This window comes from Haliotis cracherodii, unplaced genomic scaffold (assembly GCF_022045235.1).
Source record: "Haliotis cracherodii isolate W230 unplaced genomic scaffold, xgHalCrac1.p SCAF_15, whole genome shotgun sequence".
Lineage (NCBI taxonomy): Eukaryota > Metazoa > Mollusca > Gastropoda > Lepetellida > Haliotidae > Haliotis > Haliotis cracherodii.
Window position 1 is genome coordinate 10544113 of NW_027266270.1, and position 19587 is coordinate 10563699.

Consider the following 19587-nt stretch of genomic DNA (forward strand, 5'->3'; position numbering starts at 1 on the left):
TGCTGAACACGGTCGCCCATCAACCTACTTCCTGCGACCAATGTTTCTTAATTTTGCCTGATTTGTGACCTCATTCGTCACCACTCGCCCCTTTCTGTATTCTGCAAGATTACTTGTCCCCTTACCAATGATTGTTATGTGCGAAAATATGACAAACCAATCGGAATGTGCGTATGACTTCTCTTCAAGCTCTTCAGTCAAAGAATCCCTATGGAATAATTTTTAAATTTTACACATGTCTTGCATCTAAAAATATACCCTAGATACAATTAAATGTGTTCAGTCATACTGTATAAATACTGTAGTTCCCAATGTGTTGTAAATGGCATCTGGAATATATATGACATAGGGAAATATACGTGAATCATTACGCAATGAATTGACAATTCTTTTATCTATGCCCGTTTGCGCTTTGACGGAACCCAGTCGCATCGAGTGGGGCACGAGTTGCTGAACACAGGACGATGTTCCACCATTGTTGCTGAAATATCTGCTCCCTGCTTGCAGCGTGTATACACAAGTGTGTTTTATGCACACTAAATGTGGTAGAGCTACATTTGATGATGCATCATTTAAATTCCAAAAATATAAGGCGAAAAGAAAATTATAGTCTTGGTTCTCAAGCATTGCCCACATCATCATTAAGTCCACCTCATGTTTCATTTTATTTCCGTTTTAAAAAAACTTAAAAATCTGGAAAATTCCATGGCTCAAACACATGACCCTAGCATTGAAATGCTACAGTACTTAAGAACAACATGATTTCAGCGAAATTATTGTAAACAAAATTTTGGTTACATACCTGCTTAAACAACCCCCACACCAAAAAAAAATCCCCTGCACACCCGCACTACATTTTCAAAAGCCATTGCCGGAGAACCAATTCCAGTATTTTGTTAAGCCCGGCTTAACAAAATAAAGGAATGGTTCTCAGGCAAGATGAATGCCTAAGATGTATTGATTTGGGCTGGGACGACACATCAACTGTGCGATCCGATACGTATCGTGATACACTGCTCACGATCCGATGCATATCACGATTCTTGCATGTGCTCTTATCTGTGGTGTGTAAGCCATTTTATGTCATAGACAGTGGCACAAATTACCTGGCAGACTGACGATTTACAGATGGTGCAATTGATGAAAATATTTACGTTTTCACTGCGAATTTTCACTACTAATTAGTGTTTGGTGTAAAAGTTATTAATGCAAACATTTAAGTCAAGTATCAATATCTTTTACTTAGTGTGCAATGATACTGTGATCGAAATCCCGATGCATCGGTGTATCGCCTAATACTAGTATTGATGGTACAATGGTGTTTACAGTGATCAAGGTGCGTCAGTCAGAAGACGTGAGCTCGGATGCGTTTAAGGAGAAGATGGAGGGAAGGTTGGCCGGGGTGTACGGGGAGGCCTTCACTCGTGAGGAGATGATCAACAACGGGACGTACCAGCCTCTCAAACGTCGCAAGCGATATGCGACCTCTCCTGATGGCAACATTAAGCTACAGGCATGTGATCTTTGGTGTATAGATGTTATCATGCTATCAGTAGGAAGGGAATGAATAAGTACTGTATAATTGTACCAGATGGCTTGTAAATTGAATCTGGGTTAGGCATAGCTGCCCTAACTGTATCTCTGTGCTGTTCCCTATAAACAATTTTAATATTGACTTGTCACTACACGGAGCTATGGGCTTCCCTGTAGTGTTTTCTTAATAGACCCAAATCTGCATCGCTTTTTATATATTATGCTTCAGCAAAGTGCATGTGACGTGATCCAAAGACAAATGCAACACGATTCACTTCCTAAGGCACTTGTCTCAAATATGTGTACTTATATTTCATATTGTGCAGCTATATATTTACTTATCAAGGTGCATTGTGTTAAAGGAATACTTGTATACCACATTTTGAAATACTAATTACGTATCACAACATGCACAATACATTTGGAAAATACAGGTGTATTACATTTTTCAGAATCTTTCAAATTTTCATTTTGTTGGCAAAGATTACATTATGAAATTCAGATGTCAGCTGATTCCTGTGATCGACAAAGCAAAACTGTTCATGACTACCTTCCTGTATATAATGTGTCTAACACATATGCGCTGTGACCATAGTAACACCCCACAAACTGACAGATTACCACGAAGTTGTCAACAATGTGCAGGGGAAGTCTCATGTATGGGTCAATTTGGGGCCCAGTCGCATCTTCAGATTCATAACAAATTACAAATGAAAGAACATATGCAATATATTGTGATATGCATGGCAATATTGCAATTAACTGCAATACGAAAAAAAAGGCAGGCCTCTCTCTCTCTCTCTCTCTCTCTCTCTCTCTCTCTCTCTCTCTCTCTCTCTCTCTCTCTCTCTCTCTCTCTCTCTCTCTCTCTCTCTCTCTCTCTCTCTCTCTCTCTCTCTCTCTATATATATATATATATATATATATACCCTTTGCGAGAACCTAGCATGAGGTTGACATAATCTTTTCTCACAAAATCTGCGGTCCAACAAATAAAACAGTTGGGGGCTTCATCTTAAGTTTCGGAAAGGGAGAACAGAGCTTGTGATGTTATATATTGCTGTTTTATTCAGTCACATTAATGAATGTTTTGTCATAATTTGTATTTCGTTCCACCTGTCCTAGCAAAGCCTGGTAGTTAGTTAAAGCAGTTAATTCCACAGTTTCCTTGTCTGGTCAAGCGGAGGTAACTCAATGTAAATGAAGCGGTAGTAAAATACCACCCCGAGCAGCAAGTCCTGGAACTGTGTAGCTAAAGGGAAACAACTGTAGGTTACAGTGATGGAAGTTTTAGTAAAACATAATATGTAATTTATGACAGGCTATCTTTTTAGCTGAAAGAGACTCGTCTTAAAATACTTACACAGGCAGTTATACTGAACCTTATTTTCTTGATTAATTTGTCTCTGAATGTGCTTCACATTCAAGACTTTTGCAACACCATAGATCTAAATGTTTCTCACAAATATACGGTAATTGTGTTTGTCGGTAGTGTAGTTCTGTAGGTTTGAGGGTTCTGTTTATTATGTATTGGCCTGCTGATATCAACAACATGTGTGTAACAGGCAGACTGAAGATAGGTCCAGCATAGGTGGTATTTCCCTCAGTTGTATGATTTCAGATAAATATAGTATTTCATCTCTAATTATGTAATAAACTATCATACAATATGTAAAACGTGACAGTACTGTCGTGGAAAAATCAAATATCCTGCAAGTTTTGATTACTTTCAATTAATGAATTTCAAAGTATATGATTTTCAAACTGAATACAGTTGCTTCAATATCGAAAATATTTGCAAATAGCACAAAACTGAGGAGGAACAATTTGCTTGGACAGACAGACAGACATGTTTATTCAGTAAAAGGCCAATGGCCCAAAATACAGTAGTGACATTAACTCCCTTACCACTACAATAGTTACAGAATCTGAGTGAACGGTCTGTTTTACTATATCTGCCAGATTCAATTGTTACTCCAGTAACAACAAGACAAGCTCCAGTAACCCTGATCCATGTCATATTTTCATGTTCAACCTTGACCTATTTGACCTTGACCTTGTATTTGCAGGTTGTGAATGTGGAGCGTGACACGACCTCCAACAATGTCAAACTGACCTACCTGGCCGAGAAGGATGGGAAGATGGTTCCATCGGACAAAATGGTTGACACGCTGGAGCTGCTTGACCACCAGGAAGTAGCCCTCGGACTCGGATATGTCGTAGACACTAAAGCAGAACGTAAGTACATGTAGCCTTGGAGTTGCTTTTGAAACTATGGCAAAACATAAGTAATATCTATAGTTACAGTTACTAGGGTGGAGTGGAATTACATCTAGCCCAGTCTAAGGCGCTGCAAATCGCTGTACAGAGTTGCATCAGTTGAGCATGCCAGAAACCTATGATTGTGGGTTCAAATCCCGGTTCGATCTGATTTTTTGTTTCCAGGGTTGTCAGCACCATACTGGCGCTCGTGGGTTTCACTGAAGTGGTAAACATTTGAGACCTGCATCACTTCGGGCTTTCCTCCCGTATTAAGCTGACGTGCTGTGATATAACTGGAATACTGTTAAAAGCGGCGTTAAAGCCATCTCACTCACTCTTCAGTTGCATTACTGGTATTGATAGATAGCCATTCCATATCCAAATCACTGTAATCACTTCCTCATTCTAGGGCAAATAATTTGTGTTATCCTCAATTAGAAAGGAACCCGTGAAGATTCCGGGGTAGAATAGGTCTTCAGCAACCCATACTTGCTGTAAAAGGTGACTATGCTTGTCGTAAAAGGCAACTAACGGGATCGGGTGGTCAGGCTTGCTGACTTGGTTGATACATGTCATCGATCCCAATCACTGGATTGTCTGGTCCAGACTTGATTATTTTACAGACCGCCGTCATATAGCTGGAATATTGCTGAGTGCGGCGTTAAAGAACAAACAAAACAAAACAATTAGAAAGGGTGCATAAATCTCACCGGACTCTCTCTCCGTCCTCTCAGCCTATGTACCTGTCCCCGTCCAACCCCTTGCGGAGGACAAGAAGTTGTGGATCATTGCCGCAGTGCTGGGCCCCATCGCCCTCATCATCCTCATCTGGATCATCGTCTGCATCGCCTGCCGCTGCTGCTGCAACCGCAAGACCACTGCCGACGCTGAGGAGCCTCACCTGATGAAAGTTCGGAGGGATGGAGCTCAGGTGAGACTATGAAAATTTAATATTGTATCAAATCTCATTCAAAAAAATATTTTTCTCTGATTTGATACCTCTCTGTAAGAAGGCCTGACAACCCTCCATGGGTCATTTCAGGTGAACTTTCTAACCAGCCAATCAGCATCAAGGCTTCTAAATTCTTGGTACAAGTGAGTGAAGCATTAAGCACAGCATACTGCTTTCTGTGTCTCATTAAGGATGGGGGGGCAGTTGGGTAGCCTAGTGGTTAAAGCGTGAGCTTGTCATGCCGAAGACCCGTGTTTGATTCCCGACATGGGTACAATGTGTGAAGCCCATTTTTTCTAGTGTCCCCCACCATGATATTGCTGGAATATTATGAAGAGTGGCGTAAACCCATACTCATTCACTTACTCACTCACTCATTAAGGATGGCCATTTAAATAGTAGAGGGGAGAACCAGTAAAGGTATGGGTTATGTACGATGTGTGTATTCTTTTGTCACCTCTTACTTCAATCTTTAAGGTTGTTCTTATTGAGGTATTATCAGACCGAAACACACAGATAATGTTAAAGTCCTGATTTTTATGAGATTGACATGGCTCCCTGGACTGTAACGATGGCTCAGATTACTTTCCAGTCTCCATTCCTTGTACGTCCTATTGACTGACTCTGTGGTCTAGTGGATAGAGTGTCTGCCTGGAGAGTTGAAAGTCTGTGTTTTGATCCCCTGCCACATCACACCAAAGAATGTTGAAAGATGGTACTTGTTGTTACCCAGCCTGGTGCTCAGCATTAAGGGGATAAAACAAGGACTGGTTGGCTTGGATTCAGCATACTGTGTCTGAATGGGGTATCCATGTTCAACTGCGGCTGGGGTATCCATGTTTATCTGCGGCATGGCATCTCAGTGGGCTAGCATTATGAAACTGGCATGAGTCTGGACTAGTACAACCACACACACACACACACACACATACACACACACACACACACACAGAACCACGCACGCACGCATGCACGCACACCTCGCAATATAATCACAAGTGTCCCCATTCACATTGAACTTGTTAAAAGTACATTCTAATTGCCACTGTAATGTATCGATACACCCCAGGCTCACTGTCTACCTGTAAAATACGCCACGTGTTGCATCAGTGTTAGCTGCATGCAGATGTGTGCACCTCGCATGACAGCAGGGTAATTAATAAAACTGGGCTAGTTGTAACAGCAGATGGAATCCATTGTGTTTACACTTGTGTAAACATGCGTTTTTCCTACGAACTATTTGACATCATTCAAGTTATATTCTGTGGGTAATGTAGGCATTGATTAAATCTTTGAGCATGCATTGCATTGAGGAGTTCCGGTACACGTGGCTATGGTTGTCATAGTGACTGTGCATATTTCCGACGTACACATCATGTGTGGTCAGATGTTCAGGTGGTTCTGAGTATTCCTGGTATTCAAATGTTTACCAATATTGTAAGATACAAAAGTTATGAGTAATTTTCTATAGAACTCTCACAGTTGCGAGACTGACATAACGTCACTCTGAAATGCTATGATGTCATGGTACAGCTGACATCACTTCATTGATAACTGAGCTCTCCTTGTGAGCAGAATGTGAACAAAAATTAATACATTGTAAATTGCTCAGATAAATATTGATATGTGGTATCCATTTTGCCAAGCGGGAAGGCACGTTTATTGCAAATTTGAGATTGAGAAAAAAATATATAAATATACCAAATCACATGCAGTGAAGAGTTCTAAAGTTTTCCGGCATCAACCTTTTTCAACTAATGTCAAGATACCAATAGTAACGATTGTGTTTTAATTATAATATTTTGAACAAACTTTCGCCAGTACGATTAAGTGAAATATATTAGGAATTTGTTAACAATAGGTTATTGACCTCACTGTATTTGTATTTGTCTGCTATCACTATCAACAAATTTCGTGTTGCACTAGCCCAGTTATGCTGTAGCTCCCACACTCTCCACATTGAGACTGGTAGATTCGTTAATACTCCACGAGAGCAGAGATTGTGCAATAGTTGCAACCAAAGATATGTCTAGAATATCATTTTTTATTAATTTGTAACGCTTATGATGAACTTCGTCTTCAGTATTTACCACAGAAGTATTTTGTACATTCTACTCTTGCTAAATTCAATATGGCGGTAAACAATGAAACTGTTATTAGAAATGTTGCATCTTTTATATACCATACTATGAATGTTTGACTCCAAACACTAAGCCTATTAATGTTAATGATGGACCAAATATTGTGCCATGGGCTGCTGGCCTACAAATGTACATGAATAAAGAATTGAATTGAATTGACCTCACTACGGGCACTATCAAAAGTAATAGATAATCCCTTGTTGAAGCTGGTGATGGGAAGGTTTACAGTTTGGATGATAAGAAGCCAAAAGTAATTTTCTTTTAATCAAGACCGTACAGTCAGGATTGGTATTGTAGGGGAACTTGCTAATTTAGACGGTGATTATCCCAGATATTCAGGATTGCTTTAATATTTAGGTTGGCATATCCCAGAGATGGCAGCACACACACTCCCATCCATTTGGCAATATCTATATTTACAGTATGACAGGTATCAGATCTAAGGTTGGCATATCCCAGAGATGGCAGCACACACACTCCCATCCATGTGGCAATATCTATATTTACAGTATGACAGGTATCAGATCTAAGGTTGGCAAATCCCAGAGATGGCAGCGCACACACTCCCATCCATTTGGCAATATCTATATTTACAGTATGACAGGTATCAGATCTAAGGTTGACATATCCCAGAGATGGCAGCACACACACTCCCATCCATTTGGCAATATCTATATTTACAGTATGACAAGTATCAGACCTAAGGTTGGCATATCCCAGAGATGGCAGCACACACACTCCCATCCATGTGGCAATATCTATATTTACAGTATGACAGGTATCAGATCTAAGGTTCACATATCCCAGAGATGGCAGCACACACACTCCCATCCATTTGGCAATATCTATATTTACAGTGTGACAGGTAACAGATCTAAGGTTGGCATATCCCAGAGATGGCAGCACACACATCCCCATCCATTTGGCAATATCTATATTTACAGTGTGACAGGTAACAGATCTAAGGTTGGCATATCCCAGAGATGGCAGCACACACACTCCCATCCATGTGGCAATATCTACCGGTATATTTACAGTGTGACAGGTAACAGATCTAAGGTTGACATATCCCAGAGATGGCAGCACACACACTCCCATCCATTTGGCAATATCTATATTTACAGTATGACAGGTATCAGATCTAAGGTTGGCTTATCCCAGAGATGGCAGCACACACGCTCCCATCCATGTGGTAATATCTATATTTACAGTATGACAGGTATCAGATCTAGGGTTGACATATCCCAGAGATGGCAGCACACACACTCCCATCCATGTGGTAATATCTATATTTACAGTGTGACAGGTATCAGATCTAATCCGATGCATGAGAACAAGACTTTGTTTACTATGATTGCATGTTTAAGACTTTTCTTAATACTCAATGCATTTCTAAGATTAAAATGTAGAAAATGCTGATTTTGGATGTTTTCAGGGACAACCAGTTTAATATTTTACCGTGAATTGTCTTTGATGAAACAAACATGCTTCAGTTATTATTTACCTCATTGTAAAATGACATTCACCAAGTTCAAAAATGGATGAAAAGCAGTTTTCGTATGGGCACACATGAATTTCCAAAGGGCACCTTCACATCTGTATTAGTGCACACTTAACACATATTACATTTCCATCCCTGATGTCTATATGTTCGTCATGTAACATTTTTTTCGTAAACAAAAGTACTAATTTGGGGTAGACAGAAAGAGCTGTTATCACGCCTCACCTTTTGTCTCCATGGTTCCTGAATATTTTCATAACAAATAACTAAAACATGTATCTATGTGGAAAAATCATAAAAATAAAACAATTTACCTCCATAAGTCGGAGAAGTCCTCACGAGTGTATTTCTCCTCCCAATGTGGACATGATTGCCTCATCAATACTCTATCAGTCCCTCCCCCTGTATGTAGTGTGATTATCTCCATCAATCCCAACAAAACAGCAGCGAGGTGAGAGGAAGAGGCCGTGTATTATTGATGACCTGCTGCTTTAAAGGGGGGGGAACTCATGTAATCTGGGAACAAGTGCTTCCAGTACATACCGCTAGACTGATGAAATGCCAGGCTTGTGTTCTCTGAGATTTTGTCGGGGTATTAAGAGTTCATGTATTTTAAGATTACGTTTAGGCTAGATCTATTCTTTCTTTTGTTTCATGGATTGCTGTCAATTTTTACACAAAAAATATTTTGGATTTTTTTTATCTTTTGACTTTTCCAAAATATAAATAAAATTTTCAACAATTTTCTTGTTGTTGCATACTTTTACTCAAAATTCATTAAAACTAAATTTAGAATTTTTCTATTGGATTTGAAAGTCAAGTCAGACGTTATTCTGTGCTTGCTTTAATTTTGTCCCCTGCGTCTTTATAATTAGCGTTATATTTATGATATGGCAGCTGGCAAGACAAGGAATTAAACAATTGTTGCCTCATGGGCAAATTTTCAGATAACATTTATTGTTATAAAAATATAGATATGGAATTCATTGTAAGGTTTAACTGACACATCATGACATCTTGTTTATTTTATCATACATTTGATAAATGTTGATCCATTTTGTCAGGAAAATTATAAACTTTTAATGTTTATTAAGTATTTTTGAAAAAAAGATTATGTTACATATTGATAAATGATGTAATTATATATTTCAAATATAATCAATAGATTTTAATTTCAAATATCAGAACAATTTTGTCAATATTAGACTCATTATTTAAGGATATTACAATCTCTCCCACCTTTGCGTAAAGAAAACAGTTTAAAGTCAATAACAGTTGATTACAAGCTTACAAATATACAAGCTTAATTGAATAGATTCTTTCTAACAATTGACCTTAATTTGCCCCACTATAACTGAGGTGTACCCATGTTTAATCCAAGTGCCTTACAGTGAGGCAGTGTGTGACAGCACTATAAGGAGGTACTCAGTTGTCAACAATACAATCACAACACTATGACAAGTCTGCTCACGTTGATGTTGTGGCTCGCTGTCAACACAGGCACTAAACAGAAGTCACCACGTTTATGAACAATATTTGTTTAATGGAAATCAGATCACTTGGATTTATACAACTGCAGAAATATGACAAAGTGGCTCCTGTGTTCGAGCACAGACGTTAAAGATGGCAGAAAGGTTTGTACACCTTGAACATGTTGAACACTTCAAGCAGACAAGTAGCAGGTGAAATGTGTGATCGTTCTTGGCAGGTAGTCAGCTGCACTGAGGCATGGTAAAGACGATAATTACAAATTATTGACTGTTGTGGTGTCACTGTATTCTACATTAGTTAAATATATTTTTGGGGCTAGATTTGTCATATTTTTAATTGAAATGGGTTTGATCAGGTTTTCTTGGGTCTTCAGGTTCGGCTGACAGGCAGTTAAATTGATCATGTACAAGTGTAGGTGATTGAATCAGTTAGCAGCCCTGTAATGCTCATGTAGCTACAGCAGGGAAAGTGTCTCAGACATGTAGGTTTCTTAATTTCCTAAATGTATACTTATCATCCAATACTGGCTCCCACAGGTGATATCATTGGGTGAGATCAAGCGATATCTACGTGTTAGATATCGCTGCAATGAAATTGCATCACAATGCTTTGCAGACCATTGTGACGTCATTGGTTACCATAATGTCCCAATCAAATGACATCACTATTGGCTCTGCTACTGAAGCTGTACTTTTTACGCTTAAGACACTGCTTATTACCGTCTACAAACTGAAAAAGTTCGAAGAACGATGTTAGATGATAAATAAAATCTCACCCTCGTGTCTTTGATATCAAATATATAAACACTCGATTAAAGTGATTTGTCAACTCGTGTTGATATATTTGATATCAAAAGACACGAGGGTGGGATTCTCTATTTATTCATTTGTTGTTAACTTCTTTCTCAGCAATATTACAACTATATGATGGTGGCCTGTAATAATAGTTTTTAAACCAGGCAATCCAGTGATTGACATTATGAGCATTTATGAAATATCTATATACCTGAATAAAAGTGCCTCATTAAATTTTATTGTGGCTCCTATAAGTTTGAAATGGCACCTAGAAAAATATTGCCAAGTGGCTTTCATGAAAAAGTCTAAGCTTGGAGTGCTGATGGGCAGTTGCAGATCAAGTGATTAACTGTCTGTGAATGACACTATTAAAAACAAAGAAAGACCAAAAAATAAAATAAAAATATATCCATTTCTTGTTAACCTCCTGGTCCTTCAATTTGCAAAGAAGCTGTTCTCATCGACTTTCCTCCCGAAAGTTAAGACGGATCAGTTTGAATTATTAACCTCCATGGTTTACTTACAAGCTGGTCTGCTTTATTAAACACCTTGATCAGCTAGAAGCACACACGAATGTCTCACTGCTCCTCACACTGGTAGCTCAGGGGGCTATACATAGCGGCACCAATCAGATCCGGGTGGAACACTCAGATTCAGACAGATACATTAGCATTCCTGTGCTTGGCTATGTGAGGGTTCCTTCCAAAGATTTTTGTAAGTTTTGTCATTTTCATGTTTTCTTTTACTATAAATATTTCCTGTTGCAAATTTATGTCACAATCTTGTCAGCGTCGCAGGCATTTTAAATAGATTTGATAGATTAAGTCAGGCTTGAAAAGGCCTTGATTTAGATGGTTTGTTTGCTTGGTTTTGGGATTTTTTTTGTTTTGAAAAAGCTTTGATTTTGGGGATAGATTTTTTTCAAAAAGGCCTTGTTTTTGGATGTTTTGTTTTGTTTTGAGAAAGCCTTGATTTTGGAAGGATTATTTTTTGAAAGGCCATGATGTTGGATGGGTTGTTTTGAAGGACTTTGTTTTGGGATGGTTCATGTTTTTTGATAAGCCTTGATGTTGATGGATTATTTTGAAAGGCTGTGTAGTGGGATGGTTTTTGTGCCAAAAAGGGCCTTATTGCTGGATGGATTGGTTCAAAAAGGCCTCAAATGTCTTTGCTCAGAACATGATTAAAGTTGGAGGATTACCTTCAAGTTCTTGAATTTTGTGTGTATGATTATATTTCAAGCATGCTTAATGAAAGTCATCTCTACATATTTCCTTATCATTAAAGTACGTTTGATTATTTTTTAAAGAAAGTCTGATTATATTTCAATCTGTTAGTTACGTTTGCTACATGTGTTGTAAGAGATTACTAGGTTAGTATTTGCCAATGATAATCTGCCCTATGTGTCTTGAAACTATAAGAACTTTTGGTCATTTTAGTTTTATGAAGCTACCAGTTGATACAACTACCCTATTTAGATACATTAATTTCTCAAATCATTATTCACCTGAAACTGATTCTTTAATAATTTCAAATATTGTGACAATTTCTTTCCTCTTGACAAAAACGTGTAAAAGTGTAAGTAATGAATTTTGAGATATGAATTGTGATGTTCGATGATTCATACCACACAGCTGAACCAGCAGATGAAGTAGACAAACAGGGATTAGGTGCATCTAGTTAGCTGACTTCAACACTAACCCCGCTGTAGCTGTTATATGTAAATACGTAGTCTGGATAGGCATGCCAGTAACTGATATTGCAAGCTATCGGGACACAATGACATGCAATATACACAGACACTGAGCCTGACTGGCATATTTAATTCAGTCGCCTGTGAAGATAAATAGATGACCAGACAATCCAGTGACTGCTATTATAAAAATCCATGCACTTGGGGTATGATGACATACCATCAACCAGGACACCGAGTCTGACTGGCATATTTAATTCAGTCGCCTGTAAAGATAAATAGATGACCAGACATTCCAGTGATTGCTATAATAAAAATCCATGAACTTGGGGTATGATGACATACCATCAACCAGGACACCGAGCCTGACTGGCATATTTGATTCAGTCGCCTGTAAAGATAAATAGAATGACCAGACAATCCAGTGATTGATGCCCTTAATGATTACATTATACCAATCCAGTCACCGAGCCCAACCTCCCAATCCATAGAGTTACCTCTTATGACAAGCATGGTTTGCTGAATACCTATTCTAACCTGGAATCACCACAGGAATTTGTTAGATCTGTTCAGTATTTGAAAAAAATAAATGATTTGACATCAGTTTGACATGTCAGAACACAGGGACATATTATGCACCTCCTTGCGCAAGTACATTACCCGATGTGTTTGGGTGAGAAGATTCCTCTTACCTTTGTCAAATTGCCTATTATTTGAAGAATTGCAGAAAAATGAGCCGTTGTCCTGGCACTACCCTGCTACAGACATTTGACTTTCAGAATTGTACATCCCACAATACATGGGCAAGCATCACATGTGTCTACAGACAAGCTGTTGCCACTGAAATAAATGCGATGCTCACATATTGATAATGTTAATTTGATAGCTCTGTGCATTTGTGACTAAGGTGAGGTTGTGTTGGACTACTGCCATGGGCAGAAGAGAGGTAGATATTTTCTGTATGTTTAATTACTGGTGTGTGGTACAGATTGAACCCATTGTGTTTCATTTCAGAGCAATGCAGTCCTCTTGTGAGGATTGTTGGAGCAATGAAGCTCTCTTCTCATTTGTGCATTATTGTAAGGATCAACATGATAGATGTTGATGATGTTCGAAATAACTGCTGGTCAATGATTCCAGGGCTATATTAGGAATTCAAATATATCTTTTTTGAGGGGCAGTTGGGTAGACCCGTGGTCAAAGCTTCTCCTAACAAGGTTACAATGTTTGAGGATCTGGTAATTCACCTTTTCTTTGCTTATCAGGTCTTGGTCAATTATATTCAGTCTGGTCATAATGGATCGAGTGGTCAGACTCCGGTCTTGGTTGATGACGTGTCATTGTACCTTGACAGCATGGATCATTGCTCATAATATCTATCACTGGATAGTCTGGTCCTGACTTGATTACTTGCAGGCCACTTTCATGAAGCAGGAATATTGCTGAGTGCAGTGTTAAGCATCAAACAAACAAAAACACGTGCGTTTAATGTTAAACTGTCTTTTAAGGTGCCAGAAGGTTTACATTAACAATGCTAAGCCGAAGACCCGGGTTTGGTTCCCGACATGGGTACAATGTGTGAAGCCCATTTCTGGTGTCCCACGCCGTGATATTGCTGGAATATTGCTGGAATATTGCTGGAATATTGCTAAAAGCGGCGTAAAACAATACTCACTCACTCACTCACTCACTCACTCACTCACTCACTCACTCACTCACTCACTCACTCACTCACTCACTCACTCACTCAATGCTATCTTCCAGAATACCCAATCACTGCTGGGTGAACAGAGGCATATTTTGAAGAAAATCTCTTGCTTATGAAGACCCAACGTGTTTGTTGTTTATGATTGTTTGTTGTGTACTGCCACTCTCAGCAATGATCCATCTTCATCACAGTGATCTGTAAATAGACGATTCTGGACCAGTGATTGACATCATGAGCATCAATATTTGCAACTGGGATATTTGCCTTTTTTAATAAGCCTGGGTTTCTGAATACCAATTTTATCCCGGATCTTCACAGGGGGGTGGGACACTACTATGTAACGTGGAAATCCTAGAAGTCACCCATCCACCTACTCTCAACCACAAACACTAACTAACTTAAACTGATGTGTGGCGTGTTCAGCGGGACATTGGCATTCCTCTGAAGAAGAGTTCGTTCTTTAATACCGAATAGTAACTATTTACAGGGTTCTAAGTTCCTTGTTTTAGAGTGCCAATGTCACCGTCAAATTCAATGTTCTAAGTGTTTGAAAAGCACACTTAAAAATCATAATTTATAAAGCAAATATACCTTGTGATAATGCATACTAGTATTGTATAAATTTAATGATATATTCCTTTGTAAAAGTAACGTGGACAAGAATGTAAAATGATATGTGTACTGCACAGTAAGAGTAAATACAATTACCCTAGTGATTCAGAACCTGAATAGGATGTCTTCAAGCTCAAAGAAAAGTCACACTTTCTAGGTTGCAACCAATAATTATCTTGCTCATGGTGAAATGACAAAGAGGCTGTGCGTTGATGTCCGCGGGTGTGCCGTGCATATGTTTAAGGAGTTCAACATGGAATAAGTAATATAATGAGCTGCCTAAAGACATTAAATGCATTTATTATTCCAACCATTCTTTCATGAAAACGATTTTATGAAAGGCTGTTTATTCTTCATTTCTTTTCTTAATTTCAAATCATTTATTTGTTTTGCAAATTTGAAAAAAGTGAGTGAGCTACAGAGCCTGTGTGTTGTATGTTTCAGGTTGAGAGTGAGGCTTCCGGTGCTCCCCCCGACTACCCCCCTGAACAGGGGAGCAAGCGGAGCAGCAGTGCGGGGCTCATCAAGGCCAGCGGGAAGAAGATGTCCTACGAGGTGAACCCCGACCCCGACGAGGAGGCTACGCTGTACCCGGAGGTGAAGAAGCTGGTGGACGTTGCCAGAACTAACAGGAAGAAGAAGTAAGTCAGAGTCACAAGCTGGCAAAGAGGGGAAGACTTGGGGATAAAATAATACTAGGAACTGTGGTACAAATTCGGACCTGTCATGATCTGTTGTTTGAGATATCACAGGGTCCATCTGGGAGGATGAAAGCTCATGATCCCTGTGTAGGTGGTTGGATGTATCCAAGATCCCTGTGTAGGTTCAGTGTATCCATGATCCCTGTGTAGGAGGTTGGATGTATTCATGATCCCTGTGTAGGAGGTTGATGTATTCATGATCCCTGTGTAGGAGGTTGATGTATTCATGATCCCTGTGTAGGAGGTTGAATGTATTCATGATCACTTGGTGTAGGAGGTTGAATGTATTCATGATCACTGGGTGTAGGAGGTTGAATGTATTCATGATCACTTGGTGAAGGAGGTTGAATGTATTCATGATCACTTGGTGAAGGAGGTTGAATGTATTCATGATCACTTGGTGTAGGAGGTTGAATGTATTCATGATCACCTGGTGTAGGAGGTTGAATGTATTCATGATCACTGGGGTGTAGGAGGTTGAATGTATTCATGATCACTGGGTGTAGGAGGTTGAATGTATTCATGATTACTGGGTGTAGGAGGTTGAATGTATTCATGATCACTGGGTGTAGGAAGTTGAATGTATTCATGATTACTGGGTGTAGGAGGTTGAATGTATTCATGATCACTGGGTGTAGGATTTTGAATGTACTCATGATTACTGGGTGTAGGAGGTTGAATGTATTCATGATTACTGGGTGTAGGAGGTTGAATGTATTGATGATCACTGGGTGTTGGAGTTTGAATGTATTCATGATTACTGGGTGTAGGAGGTTGAATGTATTGATGATCACAAGGTGTTTTTGGTTGGATGTTTACTTGATCCCTGTATAGGAGGTTGAATCACTGAAATTGATGATGTTCTATCTCATCGCGTTCCAGGTATCCATTGTCCAGTCCTCGGTCAGAAGCCAACGACTCCATGACGTACGTGTCCGAGGATGACCGCTACGCCACGCCGGCCAGGAGGAAGGGGACGAAGCAGAACAACATACCAAGAGAAGGTAACTCTCCACAGTACTCCCTCTGGACACGCTGATTCTTACAGTTTTGTTTGTTTGTTGTTTAACGCTGCACTCAGCAATATTCCAGCTATATGATGGCAGTCTGCAAATAATCAAGTCTTGACCAGACAATCCAGTGATTGACATTGTGAGCATCGATCCACGTAATTGGGATACGAAGACAGAGACCATATATCGGTATATTGTCTCTGACGAAGACATGCATCATCCAAGTCAGCGAGCCTGACCACCCGATCCTGTTAGTCGCCTAACGACAAGCGACAAGCGTAATAACCTTTTACGGCAAGCATGGGTTGCTGAAGGCCTTCTCTATCCCGGATCCTCACTGTTCCTGATCCTTTTAACAAAGCCTTTTATTACTGAGGTCTGTAGTCTGAAATAGAAATTATAATAAAAGTCATCATTTTGGATTTTTTTTCCTTGTCAAATAAAACTTTGTTTGCAAATCTGATCTTGTCCCTTAAACTTAAGTATAAGAGTAAGGTTACATGTATAGCAGATTACAACTATAAATCCATGAAAAAGATTTGATTACATTTTCATTGGAGAGCAGGAATTGTGTCCCTGTGTAGCTGTGCCAAAGTTACCACAAGATGCAACTTCTGTAGTAGATGTACCTAGATTGCCCAAACTGTACAAAGTAGGGCATAATATCCTTGAAGTGGATATTGAGAAGTGAGATTATGTCACCTTCGTCACTGGTGGCTTCAGGGTAGCTTCCCATGTGAACCCTCTCAAGGTGGACCTCACCTCAATCGCATCATCATGGTGTTGCTCACAGATTAGAGCCACTTCTCTAAAATAATCTCCATAGTAAACTTTTAGCTGCTGGTCTCACCTACCAGAGATACGCAGTAAGAGAAACAAGTAGAATATACATGTGGTAGCTTAAAATAGATTTGGGGTTTACCAGCTATCAGCCAATGAAAGTAGTTTGATGCTGCATGGAAGCATTGCAAGCCAAGAAGTATCGAAGTGTATGGAACTTAGGGGGTATGATTTTTGGAGAACTGTCTGACCTATCTGGAGAACTGTCTGACCTATCTGGAGAACTGTCTGACCTATCTGGAGAACTGTCTGACCTATCTCTTCTGTCCACCTGATCAGCTTCATCTTTGTTCACTAGCTGATGATTCAAGCTCCCAGATTGACAACAGTTTGGAGCCGAGGCCCAAACCCCTACCTATCCCCAGACACAACAGACCCCTGCACAGCGAGCCACCTGCCTCTGCCCAGGTTAGTCTGTTGTTATGAGGTGATTTTCTAATTGAAATGCAAAGGTGTTAATCAAGAAACCTGTTTGTGCAGAACTAAATACGGTAAATGACCACACAAGATCAATGAATAATTTTCAAATTGTAACAAACCACAATTTTAGGATCACTATCACAAAAGACAATACATGGGTCAAATCAGTAGCAGCTGCAATAAATAACAGGCACCCTAATATATATCAGTGCACTCATGATTGTCCAGTACCGGTATATTGTCACTGTTAAATGTGAACCCGAAAGAGCGCTAGACGTGTAGGATTAAACACGTCAGAGGTTTTTTATGAGATTTAAGCCCCAAATACAAAGTTCAATGTTGAGGGGTGTCAGCGTTTTATCCTGAGGATGAGGGTCTCAAATCTCAGCGTAAGTCTTTTATCTAACTTTTAAACCGAAAAAAGAAATTTATCAACATTTTTATGTTTCAAGCATACTTTCCATGAACCTTACGAAACGGGTGTGAATATCTGTTGCTGGCGTATGGGTACTTGTAAAAGACATTCTTAAAACATTGCGGTTTAACAGTGTGTCTATAGCCTGGTGGTACACTCACTGGGCTACAGATACAAAGGTTGCATGTTCGATCCTCAGGAATGTAGAGAAAGCATTTGTCAGTGGACTTCAAATTTCATTACATTGTGTTCAGATGCAAAATAAATTTCTTGCGAGAAACATTCATGTTACAATACAAACAGCAGTCATATTAATAAAATCCTGGTGATATTATCACAACCCAGTTTTTGAGTTTTATTCCGACTGGAGAACAATAGGATGACATCACCGGATGTTTATAAAAGGCTTCGAACAGCCCTGGTGTCGCTCTTACATACAGCCAGCCTTCTGGAAACTGTCCCATTCGGAAACCTCTTGAACGATCAAACTGCCATGTTCAAGTTTACAGAGAGATGCACCACCCGCATCATCATAAAGTCTGCCACACCTTTTGTTATTATTTCCATTTCCAAAAAAATATTATAAATCCTAATATTTAAAAAAAAATGAGAATCAATATAGCAGGCAGTTACTTCCCTTTACATGCCCACTGCTTTACTGCACATCTTGTGTTATGGTCATTGCAGCATTAGGAGTTTGTATGCTTGTTTATGTAGGGAGGCCCTTTCCCAGGTCGATGGTACACAACTGTTTATTTGGTTACATGCTAGTTTAAATAAGCCAAAACAAACCAAAACAAATAAAAAAACACACTGCCCGCCCGCACTATATTTTTAAAAGTCATTGCCTGAGAACCAATTCTTTTAAGCCTAAATTGGTCGCTGCCAATGTCTTCTGCTAAAATCTGGCCACAACACTACTCTGATTTTACCAGCACTTCAATCATTTCCTGCCATTTACACTCACGAAGAATAAACTTACAGCAGTCTCTGCTGCCACATAGCACTGTCACAGTGTGGATGGCAATCATCGTGCGTCGACCACAGATCTTGCCACACATTGTTGTGTGAACATGCCCGTCTCCATGTACACTGGTTCTTCATTACATATTGAGTTAATTTGAAAACCTGACTATGACAGACTGATTGTACACTGATTGTAAACTGATTGTAAGAGCAACTGGTTGTTTTCCTAAATGAGATCCTTGGCCCTGAGTATTAATATATAGTTCTTATAGTAATAACATCAGCATTAACAAAATTAATTCTGTGACAACCGAGGTAGTAATAGAATCAACATGTGTTTTAGTTTCTTTGGCATTCTAGAAGTTGGTGAGTAAATAAGAAAACATACCCCTTTATACATCAAAACATTGCTGAAGTTGTTACCCATAAAGTTGTATGTTTTCTTGTGTTAAAGTCCTTGATCCAACTACAACAGTAGCGTCACCTCATACAGTAAATGTTTTGAAAATAGGGATGAATCTTTCATATATTCCATAACCAGATCC

General features: G+C 39.3%; 1 protein-coding gene across 1 annotated transcript in view; it reads left to right on the plus strand.

Annotated features, from left to right (window-relative positions):
• The window catches only part of LOC139462271 (uncharacterized), an 88671-nt gene that overhangs the window by 55747 nt on the left and 13337 nt on the right, over positions 1–19587 (plus strand). The window contains exons 3-8 of the mRNA XM_071243864.1: positions 1329–1513; positions 3603–3771; positions 4530–4726; positions 15132–15328; positions 16271–16392; positions 17540–17649. Coding sequence (XP_071099965.1) covers positions 1329–1513; positions 3603–3771; positions 4530–4726; positions 15132–15328; positions 16271–16392; positions 17540–17649 — 980 coding nt within the window. The remainder of the gene's footprint in view (positions 1–1328; positions 1514–3602; positions 3772–4529; positions 4727–15131; positions 15329–16270; positions 16393–17539; positions 17650–19587) is intronic.